The sequence below is a fragment of the Ranitomeya variabilis genome, chromosome 3 (assembly GCF_051348905.1).
Source record: "Ranitomeya variabilis isolate aRanVar5 chromosome 3, aRanVar5.hap1, whole genome shotgun sequence".
Classification (NCBI taxonomy): Eukaryota; Metazoa; Chordata; class Amphibia; order Anura; family Dendrobatidae; genus Ranitomeya; species Ranitomeya variabilis.
In genome coordinates, this window is record NC_135234.1 from 658,069,850 (window position 1) to 658,090,190 (window position 20,341).

The following is a 20,341-nucleotide window of genomic DNA, read 5'->3' on the forward strand; positions in this document are numbered from 1 at the left end:
TTGTATCTGAATAAAAAAAATAACCCCCCCCCCCAAAAAAAAAACCACATTAAAGTTTGTTGTTCTTTTTTACAAACCCCCAACCCAAAAAGCACCCACCAAATGAGCAGGGAGCGGAGGAACAGAAATGACAATGGAACATGGCTCTGTGAAGGCAGAAGGCCGAAGACCTCAGCCGGCCAGAGAGAGTCCATTTATGGACCGTGATACACGGACCGGCACCGGGTCCGGCCGCCCAAACTCCACAGCCTGGTTGGCTTATGTGAAGGTGACGAGTTTGGCCCAGGAGACCCCGAGGCCACTCCGCACTCCACAGCTGGGGCACGGACCGCGCTTCATGGCCATCTGGATGGGAAACGGAGGAATCACCGTCAGGGGGCATTGGTGACAGCAGGACAGGGCCCAAAGCGTGACTGAGCTGATGGAAGCCAAAGGGGGACGATGGCGGCAGAGCCACAACCTGCTGCTTCCAGGTGAAGGGCAGAATCACTTTCTGGGGCCTTCCCCAACCGGCACCTCATTTATCTAATACAATGGAACCCAAATATTCAGTGCAGACAATGTGTCCTGGGGTTTTCTCATTGTGTTTATTTCAGTTGCAGAATGAACAGTCATATTGCCAGCAGCAGTGAAGAGTACGGCGGCCGTAAGGTGTCAAAAAGTATCTACTCAAACCGAAAAATACACGTGTCTGTCCTCCATAAGCACAAGCTGAGGTCTGACAGCTCCAGCACACGAGACATCACGTGCTCGTGACATCATCAAAGGTCCTTTAGCTTAGTACGAGCAGTGTGTAGATTGGGCTCGTGCCCTCAACAAACATGGCTGCCCAGAGCAGTCATCACGTGATGTGACCACCGCACACGTGACCCTTGCGCTCTCGACCTTGTAAGTAGCTGCTGACAGATGCGGCTTCTCCTCCTAGAACATGGCGCTGTGCAGGACAGGGACGTGCCGGCTGCTGCTGGACGGAGGGGGCCGGCGCCTGAGGAAATGCCTAGTAATGCTGTGAGTATGAGAGGACGGGCGCTGCCACCTGCCGGGCACAGCCACCTGCCGGGCACAGCCACCTGCCGGGCACAGCCACCTGCCAGGCACAGTCCGCAGGAGCTGCCATCACTGACATGGCCGGCAGTTACACGTGCAGTGACTGGTACAGCCCGGAGCCGGCTGCCATCTCCGCAGGCACCGGAGACCCGGGATCTGACCCCTGTGGCCGCGGTCCGCCCTGCAGTTTGGGGGAAATCCATAGAGAATGTGTGGTGGTAGAACAGCGGCCTTTTTAATCTAATTTTTGCATTTTTTCCCCCACTTTACTGACATTTAACAGCGCTGCCCATCTGATGGAGGCCATGCCTGGTATTTCACCTCTGACCAATTTTCTGAATAGAACCAAGCTGCAGTGATGGGAAAGTCAGAGCGAAATGAGGCTGCGGTGCTCCAGGACCGGGACCACTGATGGAATCAGCCGACCGGGGGTGTCGGGGTGCTGAGGGCCAGCGTCACAGCTACTGCTGGTTATAGCTCCTTCCCCTTCATGACGTACTATTATGTCATGGTGCCGGGGTTGTGTGGGTAGCGATTTGGGTCATGTGCATTTTTGGCCTCCCATATATGTACTGCAACATGACCGCGAGGTGCCGATGGGTTTCCCTGGCTGCCGCCGTTGGGTTACTGAATGCCTCGCGTAGCTGCCATCTTAGGCTTCATATATACAGGAATACTGCAGTATATAGAACAAATAATCTCAGGTTAAAGTGCCCTAAAGGAATTGAAAAAGAAAAAGGTTTTACAAATCTTAAGTCTGAATGCACCCCTCTTTCTCCAGTTTATAAATAAAAAGTTTATACGAAGGAGGGGAGGAAAAACCCACACAAAAAAATCTGCAGTGGAACGTGTGAACCAATATGGGGGTGTGAACGATGGAATGTTTGTGAGATGATGGTGTGTGACGGGGGAGAATCCTGATGTTTTGGATTAATGAGAGATGAACCCCAGGCAGAGGTGTCCGGCCGCTGCTTCCTGCCCTCTCCCTGGTGACCACACATGCGCCCTCAGCCGACCCGAGCATGCACGTGTATGGGGACGCGGGATGAGTACCTGTCAGCCGAACTTCACGTACAATGATCTGATCATTATTAGGACGCGGCCCTCAGACATTTTATATAATTTATTCTGTAGAAATCGGACTGGCCGGCGGCTCTTCCGACCCAAGTGTGACAGCTGCATAAGAATACATGAAGCTCTCACGCTCGGCCCGGAGAGCCGCCAGCCAGTCCGAGCACTGTGGTCCGACCTCGGCCCGATTTATATGGCCGTCTGACTGAGCTCCTTTTGTAGCAAGTAACATTTGCTGCCATTGCCCACATTTCAGAATGAGAATTGTTTTGTCGGCTGCCATTGATAATAATACTAATATACACGTGTATGGGTCGTCAGTGCAGGTTTAGCCTCACATTGCCGGCTGAAGACTAGATGATGTGCAGAAGTCACAGCCACCTTCTTCTGTCTCCCCAGGTACCAGCCCTGCCACTTGTCGACTAACCAGAAGCCACAAGGCGTGCTCTCTCTGATCACTTCCAAAGCCAAACACCTCAATACAAGATATGAGCACTTTTTGGAAAGAAAGTTTCCTAACTTTTATATTTTGTACTCCACTTTTATGAAAGGTAAGTGTGGTGTGGACAATGGATGAATTGGATGGCCAACAGCTATTCATGCTGACCCCAATATACACATTTCTGTTGGGCAGCTGGGAGTAAGCTGTCGGCAGACACACTGGCATCAGGGTAGCTCTCCTAAGAGCATAAGAATTAGTGTTATTATGTGATATGTCTGATCCTTAATTCTGGCCACATCGTCTGTCGGGGAGGTCAGCACCCCCCCTTCACATAAGATGGTTGGACTGTATAGATATGAGATTAATAATCAGTGTCCAACCAAAGTTCTCTTAGATAAGAGACATTTAGAATATTACATTGTAAGTGTCTGAATGTTCCCACTCCACGTAGAAGGACAAGGGGTGGGCTCAAGCATTGGCCATTTATGACACTGGATTATTGCCTCATGCTGATCTCCCAATAAAAGCACTTTATATTGGCGTCATGTGGTTTGGATGCTTCTGCTGCTTTACAAAGCATTGAATACTGTGCATTATAAATCAGGTGACTTGTGTCGCACTGCGTAAAAGAGACTGATGTCTGAATTGTGGCCTTATACATTGTGCCTAATTCTGTATAGGCCTCTTTCAGATGTCTGTATTTTTCACATATGCAAAAATAAATGGTACCCGTGTCCTCAGTGTGCAGTCCAAGTGTCCATTATTACCATCAGTGTGTCATCAGTGTACGGGGTCCGTGTGTCCATTATTACCAGCGGTGTGTCATCAGTGTACATATATATGTGTGTGTGTGTATATATATATATATATATATATATATATATATATATATATATATATATATACACACTCACTCACTCACTCATGAAATATATTGTAAATGAATAAATACAAGAAAAAAGGTGACTGCTACACAAGGAAGTGAATGGCAGACCATCTGGGGTACTAGTAATATAAAACACCAGTTTGGAAATCAAAACAATAAAAGAATGTACAGTTAGGTCCATATATATTTGGACAGAGACAACATTTTTCTAATTTTGGTTATAGACATTACCACAATGAATTCTAAACAAAACAATTTAGATGCAGTTGAAGTTCAGACTTTCAGCTTTCATTTGAGGGTATCCACATTAAAATTGGATGAAGGGTTTAGGAGTTTCAGCTCCTTAACATGTGCCACCCTGTTTTTAAAGGGACCAAAAGTAATTGGACAATTGACTCCAAGGCTATTTCATGGACAGGTGTGGGCAATCCCTTCGTTATGTCATTCTCAATTAAGCAGATAAAAGGCCTGGAGTTGATTTGAGGTGTGGTGCTTGCATTTGGAAGGTTTTGCTGTGAAGTAAACATGCGGTCAAAGGAGCTCTCCATGAAGGTGAAACAAGCCATCCTTAAGCTGTGAAAACAGAAAAAACCCATCCGAGAAATTGCTACAATATTAGGAGTGGCAAAATCTACAGTTTGGTACATCCTGAGAAAGAAAGAAAGCACTGGTGAACTCATCAATGCAAAAAGACCTGGGCGCCCACGGAAGACAACAGTGGTGGAGGATAGAAGAATAATCTCCATGGTGAAGAGAAACCTCTTCACAACAGCCAACCAAGTGACCAACACTCTCCAGGAGGTCGGCGTATCAATATCCAAATCTACCATAAAGAGAAGACTGCATGAAAGTAAATACAGAGGGTTCACTGCACGGTGCAGCCACTCATAAGCATCAAGAATAAAAAGGCTAGACTGGACTTTGCTAAAAAACATCTAAAAAAGCCAGCACAGTTCTGGAAGAACATTCTTTGGACAGATGAAACCAAGATCAACCTCTACCAGAATGATGGAAAGAGAAAAGTATGGCGAAGGCGTAGTACAGGTCATGATCCAAAGCATACCACATCATCTGTAAAACACGGCGGAGGCAATGTGATGGCTTGGGCATGCATGGCTGCCAGTGGCACTGGGTCACTAGTGTTTATTGATGATGTGACACAGGACAGAAGCAGCCGAATGAATTCTGAGGTATTCAGAGCCATACTGTGTGCTCAGATCCAGCCAAATGCAGCAAAACTGATTGGCCGTCGTTTCATCCTACAGATAGACAATGACCCAAAACATAAAACCAAAGCAACCCAGGAGTTTATTAAAGCAAAGAAGTGGGATATTCTTGAATGGCCAAGTCAGTCACCTGATCTGAACCCAATTGAGCAGCATTTCACTTGTTAAAGACTAAACTTCAGACAGAAAGGCCCACAAACAAACAGCAACTGAAGACCACCGCAGTGAAGGCCTGGCAGAGCATCAAAAAGGAGGAAACACAGCGTCTGGTGATGTCCATGAGTTCAAGACTTCAGGCAGTCATTGCCAACAAAGGATTTTCAACCAAGTACTAGAAATGAACATTTTATTTACAATTATTTAATCTGTCCAATTACTTTTGGTCCCTTTAAAAACAGGGTGGCACATATTAAGGAGCTGAAACTCCTAAACCTTTCATCCAATTTTAATGTGGATACCCTCAAATGAAAGCTGAAAGTCTGAACTTCAACTGCATCTGAATTGTTTTGTTTAAAATTCATTGTGGTAATGTCTATAACCAAAATTAGAAAAATGTTGTCTCTGTCCAAATATATATGGACCTAACTGTATATTTCAATATAAAGATTAAAGCCAAGACATATGAATGTATATAAAAGAATGCCTTTATTTATTTTTTTGGCAAATGGAACTTCATAATGTGCCTGTACTTGGAAAGATTATTTAAAAATAAATATATTTTTTAACAATAACTTGATAACCGGACGGACAAAAATAAAAAAAATTAATTCATAAAAATTCATGTAGGACTTGGACCCCAATAGGCACAAAATACCCTCATATATCTAATGTATAAGTATATAACTACGTGCAAAAAAAGAGATTGTGCAAAAATGCAAAAGGGTGCAAACATGCGAGAAAATAAATATATAAATTATACCTAAATTATATCAGATCTATAAGAGGCTACATAGGACAATAGGCGGACGGCACCTCACCTGACGATGAGTATTGACCTGGATTCACATGTGTCAAACTCTGCAGTATATCTTCTGTAGAATACGATAGTGATGTATCGGCTATAGAATTATTGCGTGCATTAGCACTCGCTGGTATTTGTCATTTGGCATCAGGCTGATGTGGGATATATGATCTGGTCCATAGAGTGTTTATCAGAACACTGCATCAGTTGTGTTTTGTTTGGCAGACATCATTGATTTCAATGGGTGTAAATATGTCCCATAGTCTAGGTGGATGGTAATTGCAGAAACCTATGCGAAAGGACACTTGTTATAATACAGACTACGTGTGCATACTGCATTTTATTTCCATCAATAGCCTATTACATGTTCTCCAATTGTTTTTATTGCACGGTGTTGGGATTTAGGACTCCCTATGTTTAGGTGGATTTATGTATAGTGTACAGGGGTACCTTTAGTACATGATTGTGTGGGTAGAGGGACCCATTGGTATTTTAGGGTCAATTTAGGGACCCCAGGGTCAGCCGCCGTTGAGCGGGGGCGCTATAACGCTTCCCCTAGGGCGCCAACCCCCGCTGGTAGGCAGACTTCAGCATAGACTCTATTCGGGGAATGTTCCTCCCCCACACTAGTTTTTTCACGGTGTGTTTTTCGATTGTGGTTTGGTGCAGCCACAGGTTGGTGGCATTTTAACAAAATTTAATAAATATTCTTCTTTTGGGTTTTATATGATTCCTTATAAATTAGTACCCCATTCTACATATTTAATTTAAAATCCCAATAGGCACAAAATACCCTCATATATCTAATGTATAAGTATATAACTACGTGCAAAAACAGAGATGGTGCAAAAATGCGAAAAAATTAATATATAAATTATACCTAAATTATATCAGATATATAATAAGGTGCAGATGCGATGCAGTGAATAATTGCAATCAAATAAATCCAATTAAGGTAAAGTGATGTAGGTAATATACCTATCCCACATGTGCTATATACCAAAAACAAGGTATATGAAGAACTGTGATGTATATCTTATACTATTAAGAGTAAAAAAAAGGGGGGCTAATGTATATCTCATACCAATGAGGGTAAAGCCTTAATCAAAGATAAGGTGGTAAAAATATATATGCCAATGTCCTACGTGATAAGTGCACCAATAACAGGGTAAATGAAAATGGTACTATATACCTGCAACGTCCGTCCCTCCAAGTACAGCACACCCCGACGCGCGTTTCGGATAAATCCTTCATCGTTTCTCCATTCTGGATCATCAGGAGGCTGGATAATGATACTGCATGCTGATTGATTCAATCTCCTTTTATGCAAAAAGCGGCCCATCATGCCTTAGATTCACTTCCTTAGATCACTAGAGCTGCCCGATGTCTAGCTTCCTTTTTCATTAAATCACTGACCTTAGTCTTCCCTAAAATGGAGACCTGACCCTTGTATGAACAGAAAATGCCGCCAGTCTCCTCCTTGGTAGTTCCGCTGCTGTATCCCCTATGCCGCACCTGATACCATGCAAACCAAACCGGAAGTGAGTCATACATTGATATGTAACAAGCGCCCCTAATAGAGCACACCAAAAATATATGTTCATGGGCAGTAACGTCCTAGCTGGAACACAGTAGGCCGCTAACTACGGTTACATGAAAAAAAGAAGAGAATCAGTATACGGTCATTATTACCATCAGTGTACGGTCCGTGTGTCCATTATTACCAGCTGTGTGTCATCGGTGTACGGTCCGTGTGTCCATAATTACCATCAGTGTGTCATCGGTGTACGGTCCGTGTGTCCATTATTACCATCAGTATGTCATCAGTGTACGGTCCATGTGTCAATTATTACTATCAGTGTGTCATCGGTGTACCGTCCGTGTGTCCATTATTACCAGCTGTGTGTCATCGGTGTACGGTCCGTGTGTCCATTATTACCATCAGTGTGTCATCGGTGTACGGTCCGTGTGTCCATTATTACTATCAGTGTGTCATCAGTGTACGGTCCGTGTGTCCATTATTACCAGCGGTGTGTCATCAGTGTACGGTCCATGTGTCCATTGTTACCATCAGTGTGTCATCGGTGTACGGTCTGTGTGTCCATTATTACCAGCGGTGTGTCATCGGTGTACGGTCCGTGCGTCCATTATTACCATCTGTGTGTCATTGGTGTATGGTCCATGTGTCCATTGTTACTATCAGTGTGTCATCGGTGTACGGTCTGTGTGTCCATTATTACCATCAGTGTGTCATCGGTGTACGGTCCGTGTCCATTATTACCAGCTGTGTGTCATCGGTGTACGGTCCGTGTGTCCATTATTACCATCAGTGTGTCATCGGTGTACGGTCCGTGTGTCCATTATTACTATCAGTGTGTCATCGGTGTACGGTCCGTGTGTCCATTATTACCATCTGTGTGTCATTGGTGTATGGTCCATGTGTCCATTGTTACCATCAGTGTGTCATCGGTGTACGGTCTGTGTCCATTATTACCATCACTGTGTCATCAGTGTACGGTCCGTGTCCATTATTACCAGCTGTGTGTCATCGGTGTACGGTCCGTGTGTCCATTATTACCATCAGTGTGTCATCGGTGTACGGTCCGTGTGTCCATTATTACTATCAGTGTGTCATCGGTGTACGGTCCGTGTGTCCATTATTACCAGCGGTGTGTCATCAGTGTACGGTCCATGTGTCCATTATTACCATCAGTGTGTCATCAGTGTACGGTCCATGTGTCCATCATTACCATCTGTGTGTCATTGGTGTACGGTCCATGTGTCCATTATTACCATCTGTGTGTCATTGGTGTACGGTCCATGTGTCCATTGTTACCATTAGTGTTTCATCGGTGTACGGTCCGTGTGTCCATTATTACCATCAGTGTGTCATCAGTGTACGGTCCGTGTGTCCATTATTACCATCTGTGTGTCATTGGTGTACGGTCCATGTGTCCATTGTTACCATCAGTGTGTCATCGGTGTACGGTCTGTGTGTCCATTATTACCAGCGGTGTGTCATCGGTGTACGGTCCGTGTGTCCATTATTACCATCTGTGTGTCATTGGTGTATGGTCCATGTGTCCATTGTTACCATCAGTGTGTCATCGGTGTACGGTCTGTGTCCATTATTACCATCAGTGTGTCATCAGTGTACGGTCCGTGTCCATTATTACCATCAGTGTGTCATCGGTGTACGGTCTGTGTGTCCATTATTACCATCAGTGTCATCGGTGTACGGTTGGAATGATTTGGTGTGCATGCGGCATGTAAGGCCATGTTCACATTGGCCACTAACCAGACAAAACCCAAGATAAAACCACCATAAAGCAAATACCCTGCAGTGAATAAATAGCAATAGTGTATGAAAATTATATGAGGAGCTTAGTTAACATAATTTTAATAAAAAAACAAAACAAAAACGTATAAGCCATCCCACCACGTCATGGTGACCCTATTCAGGACGGTCCTAACCTCAAATATTAAAACCTTACCATTTGTCTAGTGACGTGCATGTGGATAAGAACTGAGACCTGGATAATGGACACCCAGGCATGGAGAACTACATGAATGCAATGTCTGGCTCAAAGAAAAGGCAGGCCACTAGGTACAAACCAACCGAAACAGAAAACCCAGAGAGATGAACTGGAATATAAGTTGGTATCATGCAGCGTGAAGGCGCAAGTTCACACTGGCCACTAAACAGGCAAAACCCAAGATAAAAACATAAGGTTTTAATACTAGAGGTTGACTGTCCCGGATAGGGTCACCGTGACACAGTGGCTTGTACTTTTTTTTTTTTTTAATCAAATTTTAATCAAAATGATGTTAACTAAGCACGCTATACTATTTTCATGCACTATTGGTGTTTACTTATTTACTGCAGGGCATTTATTTATGTTTTTCTTTGGGTTATGTACCACTAAATATCAGCTTTGGCACCCCTTGGCCGGTGATTCCTGCTGGAAAAGACTAAATCTTTTGCTATCTACATGTTGCAGGACTGCGAATGTTGTTGATGGACGGAAAAGAAGTCAGGCAGATAAGAGGGAAGATGACAAGTCAGGGTCTACAGTATCACCAGCTGCCTTACAGGGAGATGGAAAAACTGCGACAGGTGCGTTCATATACTGAATATTAGCATTTATTGCCAGTATTTGGCAGAATGGTTCTTGCTACAAATGAATCAGGACATTCAATGATTCAAGATCTGAACATTTGGCTACAAACTTGCCTTATCTGGATAAAATGCCCCTCATGTAAATCTACAGATGCTGATACCTTTTAGTGTTATCCATCTGGTTTAAGACTGAGAGACATAAAGGGGTTGTTCACCTTTAAGAACCCTTTCTTTCACCTAAAAGCATGTACTTTGGGCTATAAATAATTTTTGCTATTGGTTTCATTAAACATTTTGCCTGTTTGGCTTTTACAGTCTCGTAGTTTTCCTGCACGTTCTACATTGATGTGCTGATAAATCAGGTGAGAGGAGCTCAGAAGAGACAGATAAGTGATTGCCAGGCCGCCATAGCGGCTTACTGACACAATCTCCGTTAACTCATTCTGCAGCCAGTAATACAGTGCATCACATAGGCTATAAAAGGCAGATTGTGCAAACGTTTTAATGAAACCCAATTGCAAAAATGATTACGTGCATTTAAAAGAGCCATCATTTTATTTTTGTATTCAATAAGTCAATAGTACACATAGAAATAAGAAAATGTGTAACATATTTTATAAGCGAAATCTGCTTCTTTCTCCTCCCGGACTGATCTTTCTCAATTCACGGGTAAAATCTGTATTCAGTGAAGACAGAATATTTCCCATTCCTGAGATGACAGATGGTGCTCATAAAGCTGTATGGAGGAGCTAATGGCGGACACAGACGTTCTGAGCAAGTGTTCCTGAACTGACAGGTACAGTTCTCCGTAGAATATTAAGAGCACCAACTGTCATCTATCTCAGTAATGGGAAAATCTGTCTTCATTGAATACCTGTCAATTGAGAATGAATGGTCAGTCCAGGAGGAGAAAGAATAATATATTACAAAGTTTCTTATTTTCATGTGTACTATTGATTTATGGACAAAAAATTACAATGACTGTTACTTATTAACAGAAAAAATGTTCCGCTATCCAGGTTACTGATGATGTGTCCCTCCACATATATGGCAATGACTACACTTTTCTTCCTGTATATGTCCAAGTTGAAACTTGATGTGCAAAGATGGCCCAACTACTGGCCTCCCAATCCTTCCACCATAAATAATGACGGGGAAGAGTCGGGAGGCCCTCCTGTATATAATCGGCCAGTCCAGCCAACACGGGTAGGATTGGCAGGCTTCCCCTTATGTGTAAGTGTTCCTTTACGGTAGGAGATGTCCATAGATTGGTCATGTTGTATTCAGCATGCTCATTCTTTGTTTCCACTGGACATAAGTAGTGTCTGGCAGCTGCTTTCTCCAAAGTCCCCATTAAGAACACGATACCTCCGATTCATCAAAGCTTTCACAGCAAGTCTTGAAACGCTGCAAAATTTATGTTATGTAAAAATGTAGCTTCTTTTGCAGTTTTCATGTTAGATAGGAGTCTGAACAGGCCATCAAATAAATAAAAATGCCAAGGTTTTGTAGGCCAGAAATGCTACTCCAGTCACTGATGGGAGTAGCATTTCTGGCTCGGCTCATGCCACTTAGAAGAGGCAGCAAATTCGTTAAGCCGCTTGTACATCTTAATGAATTCAGCGCCTTGTACTCCAGCAAGATTGGCGTATGGCGAGCGTGTGCTACACCAGTCTTTTACAGACATTATCATCACTGTCCCCTTTAGGGCTCACAATCTAGGTTTCCTATCCGTATGATGTCTTTGGAGTGTGGGAGGAAACCGGAGAACCCGGAGGAAACCCACGCAAACACGAGGAGAACATACAGACTCCTTGTAGATGTTGTCCTTGGTGGGATTTGATCCCAGGAGCCCAGCGCTGCAGGTCTTCGGTGTTAACCACTGAGCCACCCTGCTGTCCATAAGTATTGATGACTCGGCTCCTATATGTGGAAGCGGGGTTAGTAGCTGTATGTCACACACACAATTCGCTGTCAGCCATAGATAGGTGTATGAGCACTTACATAGATGTGGGGACCATGAGCTGTGAAAATGCCAACTACGATATGTCACTGCAAGAGATGGTGGTCATATAAGTGATGCCGCCCCTGTGTGAATGACGCCTGACGGAATGGCATAGCTAGTCATTTGTTATATACAGCTGAAGAGAAAAATGTTATTTTATCCCAGCTTTTTGCAAACCGCTTTTGTATGTTCTCTCCGAATAGCCTTTGTCTGTCTCCCATAGTTCAGAAGAGATATTATTAAAGCAACGCCGGTGATGATCATTTCTATTCCACCATTTGCCAACTATCTGGTGTTTGTGTTAATGTAAGTATAACGCGCAGATGTTTAAATTCAGTGTATAGAAGAGCGCTGTATGGTGGGCTCGTGTCAGGGGCAAAAGCTCAATAATTGCAGTTCTTGATTACTATCACTAGGGAAATATGGTTGCTTTGTCCCTGGGGGGCTTCTTGCTGCAGAAGAGACTGTCCTCTCTGGTAGATTTATTTCTCTTTTCAGCCCAACGCGAATGGAACAAGGAAATGAAAGACCTGTTTGTTTTTTTTTTTGGCTGAATTTCTACATGAATGTTTGTTTCTTTTCTCTAGATACTGAAATGTTGTACAATGACATATGCATATTTTTTTTCTTGTTGTTGTGTTCTTATCATGTATTTGTAAATTTGGATTAAGGGAAAAATGTAACATTTGGATGGCATATTTTTATCTTTTTTGTGTGTGTTTTCCCTAGGTATTTTTTTCCTAGACAATTGCTGATCCGATACTTTTGGACTCCAAAACAGCAGGAGGAATTCTTGGAGATTTATCATAACAAGCGGAAAGATGTTTATGAAGACGTGTTAGACAGTCTGTTAGAATGTCTGAACTCTGTGCCTGAGCAGACTCTGCAGGATCAGATTCGCCAAGTGGTCGCGCAGGTAAGGTTTATTATTATTATTATTATTATTATTATTATTATTATTATTATTATTTATTTATATAGTACCATTAATTCCATGGTGCTGTACATGAGAAAGGGCTTACGTACAGAGTTATAGATATCGCTTACAGTAAACAAATTTACGATGACAAACTGGTGCAGAGGGGAGAGGACTCTGTCCTTGCGGACTTACATTCTACGGGGTAATAGGGAAGACACAGAAGGTCGGGGGTGCGGCAGCTCTGGTGGTGGTGAGGCGGCAGCTCGGGTGGTTGGTGAGGCGGCAGCTCGGGTGGTGGTGAGGTGGCAGAATAGTTATTGCAGGCTGTAGTTTTTCCTGAAGAGATTGGTTTTCAGGTTCCGTCTGAAGGATCCGAGGGTGGTGGATAATCGGACGTGTTGAGACGTGGAGTTCCAGAGGATGGGGGATATTCGGGAGAAATCTTGGAGGCGGTTGTGTGAGGAACGAATTAGTGTGGAAGAGAGTAGGAGGTCTTGGGAGGATTGAAGATTATGTGAGGGAAGATATTGGGAGATTAGTTCAGAGATATAGGGAGGGGACAGGTTGTGGATGGCTTTGTAGATCTGTGTTAGTAGTTTGAATTGGATTCGTTGGGGACTTGGGAGCCAGTGGAGGGATTTGCAGAGGGGAGAAGCAGGGGAGTAGCGAGGAGAGAGGTAGATTAGCTGGGCAGCAAAGTTGAGGGCAGACTGGAGCGGTGCAAGAGAGTTACCGGGGAGGCCACAGAGGAGGGTGTTGCAGTAATCGAGGCGGGAGATGATGAGGGCATGCACAAGAAGGTCGAGAAGGAGGAGGATGGAGAACTGTCTGTTAGCTTTGGCTGTGAGTAAGTCATTAGTAATTTTGGTCAGGGTAGTTTCGGTGGAGTGGTGAGGGCGGAAGCCAGATTGAAGGGTTAAGGAATAATGTTCACGCATGAGCAAGGCCAAAGTATTTGTGATCTTGCAGGCAGTTCATCACTTAGTAGCTCATTTTAAGATTTTTATCAGATTGCATAGTGTCCCGATGGTGCTGGGGAAACACGCACAAGGAAAATGCCAGCTCCCCTGTGCCTTAGTATCGGGGTATGGAGGTGGTGGGAGCACTTGTAACTTGGACAGTAGTGTTTGGCACAGCTGATCTTCCAATACTTTGCTTTACATCAGATTTTGGGCTGAATTAATGTCTCTTCACTTACGGAGCCGCCAGGTCTCTTTGCACTGTGTGTGCGCACTTCAGTCATCTTTGATCAGGCCCTTTCTGTTATTTTGAAGCCTCCTCCCTTCTTACCTTCAAGTTCACTATTACACTTGTGTTTTTATGTTTAATCTGGTTTTTATTGAAAAGAACTTCAAAACAAACAAGGAACAAAGGATTCAACAACATAAAAAGTATTGAGTACAAAAAGAAATCTCATGTACAACTGTATATCAAGACCTGTAACCAACAAGTCCCGAAATAGTATAACTTTCAGGTCAAAATCATTTTCAATCAAGTCCAACAAGATCTGAAAAGGAAAAAAATAAAAAACCGAGGCGGATGTAGGTATCCCCTGTCCAGCGAGATTGTATGACCTTTGGTGATACATATGAGGTATCCTCTGAAAGAGAGCGACCCAAACGAGGAGCTAGGTCACTCCAAGTAATAATGGTATAAACACGAACGGAAAGAATGAGACTAAGGGTACTGTCACACAGTGCCATTTTGATCGCTACGACGGCACGATCCGTGACGTCGCAGCGTCGTATGATTATCGCTCCAGCGTCGTAGACTGCGGTCACACGTTGCAATCACGGCGCTGGAGCGATGCCGAAGTCCCCGGGTAACCAGGGTAAACATCGGGTTACTAAGCGCAGGGCCGCGCTTAGTAACCCGATGTTTACCCTGGTTACCAGCGTAAACGTAAAAAAACCAAACAGTACATACTCACATTCCGGTGTCTGTCCCCCGGCGTCTCAGCTTCTCTGCACTGTGTAAGCACAGCGGCCGGAAAGCAGAGCGGTGACGTCAGACGTCACCGCTGTGCTCGCTTTCTGGCTGGCCGGCGCTCACAGTGCAGAGAAGCTGAGACGCCGGGGGACAGACACCGGAATGTGAGTGTGTACTGTTTGGTTTTTTTACGTTTACGCTGGTAACCACGGTAAACATCGGGTTACTAAGCGCGGCCCTGCGCTTAGTTACCCGATGTTTACCCTGGTTACAAGCGAACACATCGCTGGATCGCTGTCACACACAACGATCCAGCGATGTCAGCGGGAGATCAAGCGACGAAAGAAAGTTCCATACGATCTGCTACGACGTACGATTCTCAGCAGGGTCCCTGATCGCTGCTGCGTGTCAGACACTGCGATATCGTAACGATATCGCTAGAACGTCACGAATCGTACCGTCGTAGCGATCAAAATGGCACTGTGTGACAGTACCCTAAGAAGAGGAATATGGGGGAGGAGAGAGGATGAAAAAAAAGGGGGGAGGGGAAGGAACCATGGAGTCTGATATAGAAGGGGGCAACTTGCACCCCTATATTGACGTCCATCTAACCCGTATTGTTCAATCTATCTTCCTTATGACTTAGAAAAGAGGGATTGAAGGTCCTGAGAGTCCATAAACAAAATCCAAGGACTCCAGACCTGCAGATATTTCTCCATTGAACCGTTAACCTCAGCAGACAATTCCTCCATACTTTGAAGGCTGGTCATCTCCTTGACCCATTCAGACACATTAGGAGATTGGGAGGATTTCCAATGTCTCGGGATCACAGTGCGCGCAGCAGTTAAGCAGAATCTTAGGAGCCCCTTTTTCTGGAAGCGAAACGAGCCCGGGAGGATAGATAATAAACCACCTGGGGGGAGTTGGTCACCAAATGACCTAATGGCTTGATAAGCGGAAAAGACAGTATCCCAAAATGGCTTAATAAGCTTACATCCCCACCAAATGTATAGCATGGTACCTCTCTCTACTCCACAACGCCAGCACCTATCTCAGACGGAGGGAAAAGCGGCATGTAAGACATCAGGACAGCGATACCACCTGGTGAGAATTTTGTGATTCTTTTCCTGTGCGGCACAGGCAATAGAGAATTTTATGTGAATATACGAACGCCTTCCTCCACTCCGCCTCCGATATAGCAACTCCCAACTCACCCCGCCACCTCTCCACATACTTGGGGAACTTGTCTTTGGTATTTTGGTTCAAAAGAGCATATATTAAGGAGACAGCATGTGCAGGCGGCGACCCCAACAGGAAAAGCTTTTCAAACGGCGTAGGAAGGGAGGAGTATGAGCCTGCGCCCTCTGGAGACGAGAGGAAGGATTTTAGTTGGAGGTATTCCAACCAATCAGAAGGGCCCCCTCCCTCTAACGGCTGCACTGATTCGAAAGCGGGCATGGCCGAACCCTTGAGGACATGAAAGCATCTGGTATTGTCCCCTCTCTCCCCCCCAAGAAAACGATCCCTCTCCACCCCCGGGGGAAACTCCGGATTAGAGAAGAGAGGCGTAAGCGGTCCAGTGCCTAAGGACAGAGAGCCTCTGCGGGTCTCCAGATCCCATCCTCTAAGTGTATCTTTAAGGAGGTCAGCTTCAGAACTGAATTGACCTCTACTTTTAGGGCTGATCCAGGGAAGGTTACTTGAGCTATCTTGTTCTATTCCCACCCATTGTTTGTCTGAACTGTGGTACTGCCAGTCTAGCATGCGTGTCAATAGCGCTGCTCTGTGATACAATTTGAAATTCGGAAGACCCGCGCCGCCTGAGCCTTTGTGCCTATATAAAGTACCCATGCCGATTTGGGGACTACCACCCGCCCACACACAAATCTCAAGATGGCTGATTGGATTCTGGAAAAGAAAGAAGGAGGAGGAATTCGAGGAACTGTCTGGAAAATATACAGGAAACAAGGAAGTACATCCATTTTTATCGCATTTATACGGCCGAACCATGAGAGCTTCCGCTTATCATAGCTACCTAAGTCTTTCAAGGTCTTATCCAAAAGGGGTTGGAAGTTTAAAGAATATAGTTTAGTATGATCTGTCGGGATGGTTACTCCCAAGTATCTTAATGCTGTTTCCTGCCATTTAAAGGGAAAATTATCTTTAAGATGTTGAACTTCATCTCTAGATAAAGTTATATTAAGGGCCTCGGATTTAGAATAATTCACTTTAAAATTACTAAGATGGCCAAATGTCTCAAATTCTTTGACTATGGAGGGGAAGGAAATGCGAGGCTGTGATATAAACATGAGAAGGTCATCTGCATATAAGGCCGATTTACACTGACCTACCCCAACTAGAATACCGTGAATGCTGGGGTTCTTTCTAATGGCTATTGGCAGATGTTCCATTATCAATACATACAAGAGAGGGGACAGAGGACACCCCTGCCGTGTACCGTTGTTGATGTGGATAGGGGAGGACGGGAACCCATTAACCCTAACCCTAGCTGTAGGGCCCCTATATAGAGAGAGAATCTTCTCAATAAATTTGGTGCCCAGGCCCAATAGGTGCAAGGAAGCCGACATGAAGCTCCAACTGACCCGGTCGAAGGCCTTCTCTGCGTCAACCGAAAGCAAACACAACGGGAGTGATCTGGACCTCGCCCGAGCCATCAGGAGAAGAGTTTTATACGTATTATCGCTGGCATCTCGGCCCTTGACAAACCCTACTTGATCTGTATGAATAACCCCGGGTAACAAAGGTGCCAACCTATTAGCCAGGGCCTTCGAAAATATTTTGATGTCCACATTAATCAAAGAGATGGGCCTATAATTGGAAATTAACAATGGATCTTTCCCTGGTTTTGGTAAAACGCTGATGTGGGCCTCCAGGGACTGGGGCATGAATGGGGATCCCTCGGACACAGAACTTAAGACTTTTGTTAGGAAAGGGACAAGCTGTTCGCTAAATACCTTATAAAATTTTGGTGTGAACCCATCAGGCCGCCCTGGGCTCTTTCCCACAGGATTTGATTTAATAATGGCAGAAATCTCTTCCTCTGAAAAGTCCTCCTCCAGAGAGTCTGCGAGTTCAGGATGGACAGCTGGAAGGGTGTTTTGTCTGATATAGTCGTTTATTTTAAGGTGAAGAGATGAAGCTGACATGTCCCTGAATTGCCCCTTAATATTATAAACGTCACTATAATAAGCTCGAAAGGATTCGGTAATTTGGGTTGGATCCTGTGTGCGGGCCCCCCCGATCTGCATGATTTGTGGGATATAACTAAATAGTGTCCCTTCTGGGATGTAGCACCCTAGCCAATGCCCTGCCACATTTATCCGCATGTTCATACATAAATCGATGGAATCTGATTTTTTGACGGGAATATTTTTGATCCAGTAGGACCCTAAGCTCCTCCCTTGCTTTTAACAGGTCTGTGTACACAGAAGAGGATAAAGATTGTTTATGTGAGGATTCCAATGTATTAATCTGCTGGAGCAGACTGGAAATTAGAGAGGCCCTTTCTTTTTTCAATCTAGAGCCATGCTTTAATCAAAAGACCCCTTATAACACACTCAAGTGTTTCCCACTGGTTAGGAAGGGACGTCTGGTCATGTTCATGGATTTCTAGAAATTCTGAGATAGACTTCCTAATCTCCAAAGTGCATAGAGGGTTTAAGTAAGTTATCGTTGAGACGCCATGTCCATGGTCGATGAAGGCCATTTGGTGGGATAAGATGGAGAAACACCGGAGCATGGTCCGACCAGGCAATGTGACCAATAGAAGCCTGGGCTTGCCAGGTCAGGGCATGCTGGCTTATTAACAGCATATCTATGCGGCTGTATGAAGAGTGAGTCGGGGAGTAATACGTATAGTCCCTATCCGTAGGATGCAGGACTCTCCAGGCGTAGGTTCTGAATCCTACGTTTAAAAGCATTGATACGTCTACGGGGCAGGAAATGACGCTGAGATGAAGTATCCACCTCCGGATGCAATCAGAGTCCCCTCCCTGAAATCCGACAGGAGCGACAGAATAGCGGAACAAGCTAAAGTCGGATCTTTATTGGGTAGGTACCAATTAGCTATGGTGAATACCATTGAGTTAATGCGAAGTTTTAGGAGAATGTACCTGCCTTCTGGGTCAATCCTAGAATCCAGGACTGAATGGACCAATGACTTATGTAGGGCTATTGAGACCCCTTTTGACTTTGAGTCGGGGTTAGGGCTGTGAAACCAAGAGCAATAATATCGATCCTTCAGGGTGGGGAGACAGCCAGCCTTGAAATGAGTCTCTTGGAGCAGGAGGATGTGAGTCCGCTTTTTATGCATATCATACAAGATCTGGGACCTTTTCTGAGGGACATTTATCCCTCGGGCGTTGATGGATCCTATGTTAATCCGTTCCATGGTAATGGTAAAGTACTTTATAAACAGAGGAGGAATAGGGAGAGAAAGAAGAAAAAGAGAAGCAAGAAGAAAAAAAAAAAAAGGGGAAAAAAAGGAAAATCAACAAATAAATAAAAAAAAAAAATTTATGGGAGGGGGAGGAAAGAAGAAGGGACAGAAGCAGACACAGGAGTGAGTAGAGGGAAGAGAAAGGAAAATATAAAAGATGAGTCAGCAGGGGAGAGAAAAAAAATGTAAGGGAAGAAAACATACAAACGTACTAACTAGGTTAGATACAAAAGAACATGTACCAAAGGATGTGCGAAGTGCACAAGTATTGTTGGGAAAATTGTTTAACGTCCAACAATGTGACGTGAATTCCCGGTGGGGACTATGCTTTCCATAGAGGGGCTCCCCTCACCAGGCCGAGACGACACCAGAGCTAAAACTGCCCCCTAAATGCCACCGCCCCCCCGTGTAAAAACCAAGGAGAACAGAGTATAGTCAAATAATCAGAATATAAGCCCCAGGACCCTCCCTCGCCCAAGACTATTATTAACCTGTTATCTATGTCTAGGGAAGGGGGAGAAGGTCAACAAGTCCCAGGGTAAAGAAAACCTTAATAACCTGATGCTGGTTACAAATAAAGATAACTGGAGCAACATTCCACAATCAGTATCTGAAAGCAAAACATGGACACATATTATTGCATATCAGAATAGTGCATTAATTTTGAAAGGAAATCAACCCCAGACCACAGATCTCAAGGAGGAGGGAAAGATTCCCGCCCCCTCCTGCCCCAGCGTTGGTTTAACCCGCCAAAGGCCTCCACTGGAATAGTAGGCCAGTCCATAATTTCAATCCGAGGGAGGTTCAAGGTTGATGTAAATGATGCAATGTCCGATGGGGACCTGAGGATATGCATGCGGCCCGCATGACGGACCTGCAAACGGAATGGAAACCCCCAGCTATACGGCAAGTTATGATCTCAAAGCAAATCCAAGAGAGGTCTCAATGCTCTTCTTCTTTGCAAAGTAAGGCGGGACAGGTCCGGTAGGATTAGAATCTTTGATCCTTGGAATAGAGCAAAGGATCCATCTCTGAGCCTCTGCAGGATGGCTTCTTTTTGTACATAGTGATGAATGCGGCATATCACGTCCCGTGGACGGTCTGGGTCAGATGCTCTGGGGCCAAGTGCTCTATGAGCTCTGTCCAATTCAATCTCCTTCTCAGGAGGCTCACCCAGAATTCTGTTGAAAATGCATTGCAATGTGTGAGAAAGATCTTTAGATTCTACTGACTCAGGTAGACCCCGTATCCTCAGATTATTGCGCCTTCCCCTGTT

General features: G+C 44.6%; 1 protein-coding gene across 1 annotated transcript in view; it reads left to right on the plus strand.

The window, feature by feature from the left end:
• Positions 1-639: 639 nt before the first annotated feature.
• Positions 640-20,341, plus strand: part of LETMD1 (LETM1 domain containing 1) — a 36,240-nt gene continuing 16,538 nt past the window's right edge. Inside the window, exons 1-5 of the mRNA XM_077297806.1 lie at positions 640-1,008; positions 2,518-2,669; positions 9,635-9,750; positions 11,982-12,064; positions 12,488-12,674. Of these exons, the coding sequence (XP_077153921.1) occupies positions 929-1,008; positions 2,518-2,669; positions 9,635-9,750; positions 11,982-12,064; positions 12,488-12,674 (618 nt within the window). The 5' untranslated portion in view covers positions 640-928. The remainder of the gene's footprint in view (positions 1,009-2,517; positions 2,670-9,634; positions 9,751-11,981; positions 12,065-12,487; positions 12,675-20,341) is intronic.